Source organism: Polistes fuscatus, unplaced genomic scaffold, assembly GCF_010416935.1.
Source record: "Polistes fuscatus isolate 324 unplaced genomic scaffold, CU_Pfus_HIC Scaffold2, whole genome shotgun sequence".
Taxonomy (NCBI): domain Eukaryota; kingdom Metazoa; phylum Arthropoda; class Insecta; order Hymenoptera; family Vespidae; genus Polistes; species Polistes fuscatus.
In genome coordinates this window covers 10,510,921-10,522,664 of record NW_025113096.1, presented here as the reverse complement: position 1 = coordinate 10,522,664, position 11,744 = coordinate 10,510,921, and the positions used below count along the sequence as shown (strand labels likewise).

Sequence of the window (11,744 nt, the reverse complement as noted above, 5' to 3'; positions counted from 1 at the left end):
CAACCCAATACAAGATAATGAAATATCACATTTCATTAATGGACAGGGATTCAATTTGTCTGACAATTTTGTTAAAAGTGTGACCAAAGATAAGATATATTACCATTTTTTACGGTTTACATATATTAGTATGCATTCGTTGGCGGTAACAATGGATGGAATTACATTTCCTCCTGTGAAAATAAAAATCTCATTAACTGCAACGTGCTACGTATATTTAGTTGAGCGAACAAATACGTTACTCTCATTCGCCCGCAAATTTGTTTTATTGAATATCGCAGACGATACTTTTTATTGTCTTTTTATTTTTTATTATATTTGATCTTTTTTCTTTGTGGGTTTTATTATTTATTTTTTATTAAAAAAATTTATATTTTACAATATGCACTTTAGACGACGTATACTCTCGACTCGATTTTTTTTTTCTTTTTTTTCCTTTTCTTTTCTTTTCTTTTTTGCGAGATCGATCGAGAGATTATCAAATTTTTTTTTTATTTGGTACAGCGATATAGCAAACGCGAAGGACTTATAAAAAGGTTCGTAAAAAAAGGCTTTCGAAGTACTGTAATCATCGTATATCTTTACGAATGATCTGGTAAGCTTTATCACTAGACTTTCTCGCGCAAGATATATATCAATGAAATATCACGTGAACTAATGGACATTAAAAGGCTATACTAACAATAATAAGTTATTCTATAAAGATACACAATCAAAGACGTGAAAACATCATGCGGGAGAAAGTAACATGGACATAAACTTCTTTTCATTATTATCATTCTTTTTTTTCTGTAATTGATGTAAATAGATGTAAATTTATGTATCTATTATCGTATCAAGTTTTATGCATTACTTGTGAAGATATCGAAGTATGAGAATATAATATTTGCAATTTTCAAATCACACAAGTTAAATGTTTACTTTTATTTGTCTTTTTTTGTATTTTCTTTTGTGTTTTTTTTTTTTTTTTATAAATGTATATATACGTCTATCCAGAAGAAATTACTTTCGATAAAGACATAAAAGTGGGTAAGAATGATTCGTTTCTGTGAATTATATTGTAAACGATTTAAAATTTGATTCTATTTGTGTGTTGTTCGGTTTTATATAGAATTGAATTATCGTATTATTTCTTTCTCTCTTTCTTTTTCTCTTTTACATTTGTACTCTCATTGTTTCTTTCGAAAGTTTTTCTCGTCTATTTATCACCATCTTATAATCCCATTACGTAAATCCTTGTAAACAGAAGCGGTGATAATACCATGACCTTGATTAGTACTATCGATAGTTTGCGAGCTAATTTCAATCGAATTCTTTTCATTATTGAGAACGCTAAATCCACCGAAACTGTGTCTCGTTTGAATCTTCGCTTTCTCTGGTTTCTTCAATGTGGAACTATTAATACGATACTTATCGACTGAATTCAACTTTTCTAATTTTGATATAACTTTTTCTGATCCTCGAGTTTCACTTTGGCGTTCTTGATGTTGTTGATAATGATACTGTTGTTGCTGCTGCTGCTGTTTCTGATTCCGATACTGATGCCGATGTTGATGTTGATTTTGAGCTGACGATGCATGAAGCGGTAAGGACTGATTTAAATAATTCTTAACGATTTGATATTGCGAACTTGATCTTCGAGGAGCATAAAGTTCCGAACTGCTTGCACTTCCTCCACTGTTGCTACTATTACTAATCCCATTCAAAATGTTACCGTTGCTTGGAGATGTCGTTACGAAGTGTTTCGTTATCCTATTGTTAGTGTTATTGTTGTTGTTTAACATGGTAGTTAAATATTTATTATACCTTAATAAACCAAGTTTCGAATTGCTTGTTTCATTCAACGCAGATGTGTTAGATCGATCGATATCATTGTTTACTATCGGCAGACGTTGATGCTGAGTCGAACGTATTTGCCTATCGCAGTTTCCTCTTCGTAGTTTGGTACGTGCTACTCCTTCTAATTGGTTGTTTCTTATATTGGCACCGTACTGGAATAACAATTTTGAAGACTAATCAAGCAGATTTATCGTTTTATCAAATGATTTTGTGAATCTGAACATGTAATGAGAACAAGTAATACTAATTGTAAGTGTTATACACATGGACTTTGCTGAATTGTAATAATCCTAATTTTTCTTTTCTATTAAACAAATATTAATTAAGCTAATTATTTTTGCTTTTAATATTTAATTTTATCATCAACGATCCTATACTTTTCTATTCTATTCAAATTAATAAAAATCCATTTTGTAGCATTTAAAAAAGCCAAAAGTGTTTTTGTCACTTTGTCATTGGCTACACAAATAAACAAATAAATGTCGCAGTTAGCTATTAAATATCACAGCACTGTCCGTCGCGCAGTTTCCACTGTTTTGAAGAATCAATTTTATATTTTTAATTTTGATTTATATTAAATCAAATAATTATATCGACAATAAGCAATATTTTGTTTTTCACTTTTATCATAATTTGCATATTTATCCAAATATGTTTACATTGTATTTATAACGTGTATGCTTATTTCGAAAGTTATAGCACTCCCCCCTCTCCCCCTACGTGATTTCAAGTCTACGTGTCGTTAATAATAACATATATGAAAAATGTAAATAACGAAACGAGTTAAACGGAGAATATTGTTTAAAGAGATAGATTATTTAGAGAGAATCATGCGAATGAAAAAGTAAATGAGGAAATGAAAGAAATATGTGCAAGAACGTGTACACTACGTTTAAATGGTGTACGGTACCTAAGCAAATCCCACGCGACAAGTAGCCTGTAACGATAGAATTGTTTTGTTTACTATCGTAAGAATAGTATGAGAAGGAGGTATGGGAATAAACAGAGATAAATAGATAGATAAATAGATTTAAGGATAAAGGAATAAAGAGATAAAGACATATAAAAAGACAGGCAGAAATTTCAATCGAATATGAGAGGTTTCTTACCGCTGCCATTTGATCTGATTGTATTGATCGTTGAGATTTCGCCAGATGTTGATTTTGTTGACTCAGACAAAGACAACTTTTAGTAGTTCCTGCTGGTAAATTTTTTAAATCACCGTTCGAAAGGTTGTAAGCGTATTGAGAGGTTGGATTTTTACCTGTAATCGAGTAGTAATAAAAAAGTTCAGATTTATTAACTGTTTAATTACCAAGTTCAAATATTAATTCTAGTTAAAAATACGTCGAGTTTTCGCGTTAGAATTTGTTCATAATGGAGAATGAAAATATTACGTTAACGTCGGTAGAATTTTCTTTTTTTTCTTTTTGTAAGTAACTAAACAATATTAATCTCACCATAGTGTCGATTATTCTTTGAATTATCTTGTATCGATATATTCCCTGACGTATTTATTATCCTCGTTTTACCAACTCGAACACTATCATCGTCACCTGAACGACTTTGCGACACCGTTATTACTTTTCTGTTTGCCAAACTTGCTCGTGCTTTAAAAAACGCAAATGTATAATCCATAACGTTAATAACATCGACTGGTAATTTTTAGTAGGAGAAAATAGAGGGTTTAGATTATTGTGAAAAAAATTGGTGATATTTCAAAACGATTTCATAGTTAATTAAAAATGAAAATTCAAAATATTACAGTTTGAGTATTTAAAGCGTCACCATTTGAATAATTTTTTTTTTCATTTTGACTTTGAATTAAAAAGAAAAATATGAAATAAGTAAAGTACATTGAAAATGAAAGTACTTTAAAAGATATCAAATTGTAACATTTAAAGATCAATAATAATTGAATTTGAATTATGAAGGATTGTATCTGAAAAAGTCGTAACAATAAAACTTATTAATAATTTCATTTATATTTTCTTTAAAGTTCATACGGAAATTGTATTCAATTCGATAGGAAAAAGGAGAAAACTCGACGGTAGTGACCTATGAATAATGCATTACGAATACTCAACGATTTTCTCTGTTTACAAAAATAAAATTTAAACTAGAACTTTTCGATTGTTTTTTCTAAAAAAAAAAAACAATTTATAGTTTTCATTTTTTGTTCTTTGATTCGATTGGTTGAAAATAATTTATTATAATATGTAAACCGTTGACTCATCCGTTTTTTATTACCGTTTGTTTGTTGAGAAGTCTGTAAACTGTTTTTGTTATTACGCAGATCACCGCACGAAGAGCGAAGATTTTTACTAGTTGTTCCATCACCTTGACCAACTACAAAGTTTCCATTATTTGTAGAATTGTAGGTTTCCTTTCTGATATGTTCCGAGAGACGTCTAACTCTAGCTTTCGACCTATATATGTATATAAATATATGTCTAATATTTGTTAGAACGAAAAGAGATATTTTCTATGGAAATATTTCAAATTCTCAAAAGTAGTTGCTAAGAGTTTGAATTTTCAACGAGCTTTCGAGAGATATTAATAATAGAGCAGACACAATTAGATTGAGATTCAAATGGAAATAAAGGTACTCGCATATTTTTATGCTTCCTATGCTTCTCGTCCATCATCGCATAAAGCTTATTTCTGTATTCCTCGACTGAGAGTTGTACGTCGTCTCTTAGCAATGGCACTACGCTGGTAGTTCTTGAAGGTTCGTTTCCTCTTCTGTGAAAACTGCAAAGAGAAAAGAAACAGATATTTCATAATTTTTATCAAAGTTGCAATATATATTTTACGGTGTATATCTTATAACCAAAAATATAATAGTATCAACGAAACGATTCGTTCTTATTATGGATAAACTTTAATTACAAAATAATTCATTAATCATGAAGTTTCTTTTCTCGTTCTATCGAAACACATTAATTATATTCAAAAGTAAGTTTTAATAGATACAAATTTTATTGAAAACAAAAACACTTGAATAATTTTCCATATATAAAGTTTAATAATAGTGTATTAAACGAACCGTTATTTACGTTGAATTTCAATATTATACATTTTAATTAAATACAATATTATTTCTGTAATTATTTCCGAATATTATTAATAATAATTTAACGTGTAATTTATAATGAGTCATAAATAAAAGAGAGAGAGAGAGAGAGAGAGAGAGAGAAAGAGAAAAAGCAGAGAATATTTAAAATCTATATTAAAATCTATTTTACACGTTCACTGTTATTTACCTGGCTACATAGGGATGTTCCAGAGCTTCGACTGCCGTCAGTCTATGCATGGGATTGAACATTATTAAATTGCAAATAAGATCTAAAGCTTCTTTCGATGCTTCAGGCAATAAATCTTTTAACGAACGTTTCGGGCCAACAGGACTTTTCTCCAACAAATTTGTACCATAACCAGCGCTAACCGAAATCAAATCTGAAAGAGAAAAAGAAAAAGAGAAGAAAAATTTATTAATGAGATGAAGCAAAGATTATAAAATGAATTTGAACTATTCTTTGGTTAAATCACTTGAATTAAAGGATTACCTTCTTCCGTTGGTGCTGGAAGAGTAGCCATTATTCTCTCAACTTGATTAATCGTCGATGAACCAGGAAATAATGGTTTGCCGAGTAACATCTCACCGAGAATACAACCTAATGACCACATATCGATGCCTTTTGTGTACCTTAAAAGAAATAATTTTGATAAATTTCCAGATATATTTTTTAAGTTAGGCGTTTTAATGAAAAAATTCGATATTTTTATTATTGCTGTAAATTATTTCTTTCTTTTACTGGATTTTCTTTTTTATCTCTCAACTAGTATACATATTTAATTCTTTGAATTTAAATATGAAATTTTTTATTTCGATTTATTTTATGATATAAAAATTTAATTTTTTTTCTCTATATTGTTGTTAATAATGATGAAATATTTTAACACTTAATCTCATAATCCTTTGTATTTCAATTATTAGCATTAATGACAAACACACATTGATCGTTTTTAATCATTATAATAAAAATGAATAAGTTACGTTTGTATACATACGTCTTTTTCTTATAAATATTGAATGAGAATAAAAAATAATTATTTTTTAGACCAATTGTTGCACTTTATTTATCTAGTTTAACTAATTAGAATTCGACCAAAAAATTTGCCAAGTGTAAAAGGTGTAAATCCAATAAATCGATCGATAACTATCAAGGAATGATGTTACATGTGACTGAGATATGCATGGAATACCTTTTTGAGGCAATCAATATTTCTGGGGCGCGATACCATCTTGTAGCAACGTAATCGGTCAGAGTTGGATCGCTTCCGGTCTCGCCGTCACCTTCACCGATATGTGTGACAGATCGTGCTAGGCCAAAGTCAGCTATCTTGCAATGGCATTGAGCGTTCAGCAAAACATTAGATGGCTGTTAAATTTCGTTCCCAATACATCATTTATATTTTTCATTAATATTTTTCGCCAATAAATATTATTAAGTTTCCCAGAAATTTCGTGCCGATTTTTAAAAACAGTTCAATGTTCAAATTATATATATATTTTTAAAAATAAATATATTATTTTATTAGGTGTACAAATAAGTTTCCGCCGTTTTAATGTAGATAGCGCGGCGCGGAGTTTCCGTTAACTTTCGCAGATGATATCCTGCTTAAAAATTAGTTTGGACGTTTAAGAACAACATAACCTATTAATATTATTGATTTCATATTGGTAAAATATAATTTTTTTTAGTTGAAAATGTCCAAATTTGAGCTAAATAAGCATCATTTGCGGGAAATATTAGTTTAATTCTTTAATATAAAGAAATCTGCTGCGGAGGCGCATCGATTGCTCGTAGAAGCACATGGTGAGACTGCTTTGAGTGAGAGAACGTGTCATGAGTGGTTTCAAAAGTTTAAAAACGGTGATTTCGACGTAGAAGACAAAGATCGCAGTGGAAGGCCAAAAATTTACGAGGATGCAGAATTGGAGGAAATATTGGAGGAAGATTCATCTCAAACACAAAAAGAACTTGCTGTAACATTAGAAGTCACTCAGCAAGCAGTCTCACATCGTTTAAAATCATTAGGAATGATTAATAAACAAGGAAATTGGGTTCCGTACGAATTAAAGCCGAGAGATATTGAACGCCGATTATGCTTAAGTGAAATACTGCTTGCTAGACATAAAAAAAAGGGTTTTTTACATCGTATCATCACTGGTGACGAGAAATGGATACATTATGATAATCCAAAAAGAAGAAAATCATGGGGATTACCAAGCCATGCGTCAACATCAACAGCAAAACCGAATATTCACGGAAAAAAACTCATGCTGTGTATTTGGTGGGATTAGCTGGGTGTAGTGTATTATGAGTTGCTTAATCTGAGTTAAACAATCACCGGAGCCCTCTATCGAACACAATTAATGAGATTGAGCCGAGCTCTAAAGGAAAAACGCCCTCAATACTATTCTAGACACGAACAAATTATTCTCCTGCATGACAATGCTCGTCCACATGTAGCGGCTCCCGTGAAAAAGTATTTGGAAACACTTGATTGGGAAGTGTTACCCCACCCGCCGTATTCACCAGACATTGCACCGTCCGATTATCACCTATTTCGGTCCATGGCACATGCTCTGTCGGAGCAGCGGTTCAAATCATATGAAGATACCAAAAATTGGGTTGATTCGTGGATAGCCTCAAAAGACAAGGAGTTCTTCTGACGTGGGATCCGAATGTTGCCTGAGAGATGGGAAAAAGTCATTGCAAGTGATGGACAGTATTTTAAATAACCTTAAAATTACCATTCTTCTAGAATAAATACTTAATTTTTAATAAAAAACGGCAAAAACTTATTTGTACACCTAATATATATATATATTTTTAAAAATAAATATATTATTTTAAATAAATTTATTTAATTTTTGTATATATTATTATTATTATTATTATTATTATTATTATTATTATTATATTAATTATACATTCTTTTTTTTTAAATACGAACTTTCCGGGCAATTCAATATTTTGATTTGTATTAGAATAAATTGAAACACTAACTTTCAAGTCTCTGTGAATGACGTTACCAGAGTGTATATACTTGATGGCCTTGAACAATTGATACATGATGAAGACCTTATGGATGTCCTTGAGGATGTTGCCCTTCTTAATGACGTTGTGAAGATCGGTTTCTGAGGAAACGGGCCGAAACGTGTTTCAGGCCAAAAGTCTGAGAAACGACGCATGTGACCTTTTTGAATTCTTCTTCGGACCGGGAAAACTCACCCATGTACTCGAATACGAGATAAATGTCCCAATCGTTGTCCGCTTTATGTAAGCCTATCAGTCGGACGATGTTCTCGTGATTGGAAAATGATAGTAGAAACATTATTTCACGGAATGTACGCTGCGCGTCCGTTTGATTTCTAAATGCATCGAAGATCTTCTTCACTGCAACCGTTTCCTTCGTTTTCTTTTCTATTGCCTTCCATACTATGCCGTATGCCTGTTAAAATATTCATTTTTTTATATATATGGTTTTTTTTTAATTCCTCGTATAAGTACTATAAGTATTTTTATACATATAATTAAAAATTACATATTTTTCAAGAAATATTTTAATTTGATTTTTTTTAGTAAAATTATGAATAATATTTTATTAGCCTATTCGTCTACAAAAAGATAATAATTAAAAATAAATTTAATAATATTTAATCATTATTTTCCCTTGTAGAATTAAAACTAATTATTTTCATCTATCTGTCCACCTATATGCAAAATAAAATTACAATTTATTTTGATAATTTCTGCTCGTAATATTATTGATTAATCGAAAGCTAATAATATTATAGATTAATATAGTCTTATCTTTCTGATAAGATCTAATGGCATGAAAAGTATATAAGGAAATATTTAATACATGTATCGAGTAGTACACAAGGTCGAATAAGAATATCGGAAGTGGAGCGATATATGACTTTTCTCTTAGATCGACGTGTTTAACTCAATAACTAATCCTATTAGACGAAGGACATCACTTTCCCTTGACCTAAATTTATTTTCTTTATTTTTCTCCTTACTGATCTGCATTAGTATAGTATTGTTAGAATTGTATATCTTTTTTCTAATTTTCAAATTATTGAAGTGCTGATAATATTAATTATTCAATTCATTTAATAATAATTACTTAAGTGTATTTTTATTTACACAACCTAATTTAAAGTTTTTCGGCTGAACTTTTATTTATATCATCAATAAAAAACTTTTATGACACGATAAGTTTACTTTTAATATAAAAGTGAAGTTTAATAAATTAGATGAACGGACGAATACATGACGTACGTCGTTAATTACCTTATTATCTTTTTTTTTCTTTCTTATATTCTTTATTTTATAAGGTCAACATAATTATTTTCAATGTCATGTCAAGAGAAGGTATTTGCTTGTAGACTCTATTGATCGATAAACGTTTATCAGCAGTATTTCTTATGATGACAGAAATTGATTTTATATTTATCAAGTTAGGTCGGTAAGTTCTTATTATATATGTATGCATAGTTAAAACGAATGACGAATAGTCGTTTTATTTTCGTTGCGACGCTGATGGCGATAGCTCCAAACTGTTTTCATATCGATTGTCTCCAAGTTTACATTTTCTATGCGATTATTGATCCTACTATATCATTTTTTAATTTACATTTCATTTTTTTTTTTACATAAAGTTAAATAATGATTAATATTATAACAGTTAATTAAATTCTTTTTCTGTAGTTTCCTTTGTCTTGAAAAACAAATTAAACTATATAATATACGCAAGGTTTCAAGCGTTGTACAAGATATGAAAAATAAATAAAAAAAAAAGGTATAATGTAAAATGAATTTTCATAACTTGCTTAAGAATTTTTTACTTTGATACAAAGGAAAGAAAAATAAAACTTTTTTTTCTAACATGTTTATAATTTAATTTATAATTAAGAAAGTAATATATTCTAACGAAAGAGATTTTCAGATTAAAAAAACATAAGAAAATAAATGAAGTAATACCATACGTATTCACCGATAAGTCTAACATACAGGAAGTGATGCAAGTGACCTCTATTCTCATCGGCTATACACGTGCTTTGTTTGTTTCATTCTCATATACATAATTAAGAGTAAATTCAATTGATAAAATATGAATTCGGTGAATAAAAAAATTATCAAATATTTTTGAATAAAGAAAAAGAAAAAGAAAACATGACGATATGAGAATGCAACGAATCTAACATTTATAAGTATTATATTCGTAATAAATATATCAAAAATATAAAAAAACCAAATAAATAAAATATTAGAAGAGAAAAGAACAAATAAAATAAATTTGCAAATATAATTATTCGTATTTTTAATGAAAATTAGATATGTGCCGTTAATCATTAATAGAAAAAATTGAAAAAAAATTATTTTACAATTTACGTTTGTCCATTATTATAATTATTGGTACGTATACAAAATATCAAAATTAAAAAAGAAAAAAATAAGAAAATGTATAATTTCGAAGAGAGAATCACATGAAGAAATAATAATAAAAAGAAAAATAATTAAGTATAACATTAAGAAGTAGGATGAGTCACCCCTTTGCCGAGACGTCGAATGATGTCGTACTGATTGCTGACGTGAGCGTCGATCTCGGAAACCTTCGTGGTGTTTTTCTTGGCAGACATTGTACTTCTTTTTGGACGTTGTAGTTGACGCGTTATCGTTGTCTCTTACTTTTACTCGTCTCAAAGTTGATATTTTCTTGTCAATGAGAGACTTTTCCGAGTTTAACTCACACGAGGGATTTCAGGTGTAAACGGCGCTTGCGGTACGCGCCGCATTCATGTCTTGTTATTACACATTGGGAAAGGAAGATCCAGTACGTATGATCTAGTCCGACAATTTTTTCATTCAACCTCTTTGTACACGTCAATGTGCTTATGTTTATAGAATACATGACTGTTACCACGACGACGTGTTTGGTGCCACCCACGCCTATCAACGATATTGCTTGAGCGAACTCATACGATACACAAGGGTAGGGATTATTTGGTATGTGTGAGGTTAACATGTGTGACGGGAACGACATGAATATTTTTCTCATTTTTTATATTATCGAAATGATAATTATTTGAAGTAATCTTTAATTAGTCATGTTTAATGAAAGGAGCTTCGATTAATTACTTTGTTATTTTTTATACGAAATAAATTATATGAAAATTAGTGTTGATAAATATTACAGTTGAATTATTGTAATACTTATTACGAATATTTGTTATATAAATATTATATAAGTAATATTTTTATTTTCTATATAAGATAAAATTTTATAAAAATTTATAAAAATCATTGTTTGTAAGTATTACAATAACTAGTTTAATAAATTAATGTTTGGAAAATTGATAATAAAAGAGAATTAGTTTGGTGTTATACGACTAATTAAAAATTGAAAGTTTAACGTTTGAATTTATCGAATGAAGAAATTTACACTTCGGGTGTGAAGCTACGAGATGAGAAGACGGTGATATTGAACATTTTTCATTGAGAAACACTGCCAAATACATATGTTTGCCAGCTGCGATTACAAACGTAGACCTACGGAGTTTGAGAGGAAAGTAATACTGTAATGTTTACTTTTGCGAGAAGAAAAGCAACGAGCATAATCTACTGAAGCTCAAAGTATACATACATGCATATATATATACACGTCCCGGTAATTATGGCAGTTAGATTAATTGAAAATAAGAAAAGTAGAAAAACTTGATATTACGATTTGTTTTATATTACAATTACTTGTATTATAAAATATATTTATAAGATCAATATTTTTAATTTTTTAATTTAGCCGACTATCATTATTATCGATAC

The 11,744-nt window shown here is 29.5% G+C and overlaps 1 protein-coding gene and 1 long non-coding RNA gene across 2 annotated transcripts; one reads left to right on the top strand and one right to left on the bottom strand.

Annotated features, from left to right (window-relative positions):
• Positions 1-71: 71 nt before the first annotated feature.
• On the bottom strand, positions 72-10,566 carry LOC122516266 (mitogen-activated protein kinase 15). The gene is made up of 12 exons (XM_043633941.1): positions 10,472-10,566; positions 8,145-8,364; positions 7,920-8,050; positions 6,109-6,284; positions 5,409-5,548; positions 5,106-5,298; positions 4,453-4,593; positions 4,090-4,268; positions 3,300-3,449; positions 2,949-3,103; positions 1,807-1,991; positions 72-1,692 (listed from the first exon to the last, which is right to left on the bottom strand). Exons 1-12 carry the CDS (start codon positions 10,559-10,561, stop codon positions 1,206-1,208), a joined length of 2,247 nt encoding a protein of 748 aa, XP_043489876.1. The 5' UTR covers positions 10,562-10,566; the 3' UTR covers positions 72-1,205.
• A 101-nt stretch (positions 10,567-10,667) lies between these two features.
• On the top strand, positions 10,668-11,106 carry LOC122516269. Its single transcript, XR_006303527.1, has 2 exons — positions 10,668-10,755; positions 10,827-11,106. It is a non-coding gene; the product is annotated as an uncharacterized LOC122516269 (long non-coding RNA).
• Positions 11,107-11,744: the final 638 nt, after the last annotated feature.

Coding starts and splice junctions, on each gene's coding strand:
- LOC122516266 (XM_043633941.1), bottom strand. CDS start 10,561: ATGTCTGCCAAGAAAAACACCACGAAGGTTTCCGAGATCGACGCTCAC. Junction 8,051..8,144: donor TCTCGTATTCGAGTACATGG/GTGAGTTTTCCC, acceptor CCGTTTCCTCAG/AAACCGATCTTCACAACGTC. Junction 6,285..7,919: donor TCATTCACAGAGACTTGAAA/GTTAGTGTTTCA, acceptor GAAATTTAACAG/CCATCTAATGTTTTGCTGAA.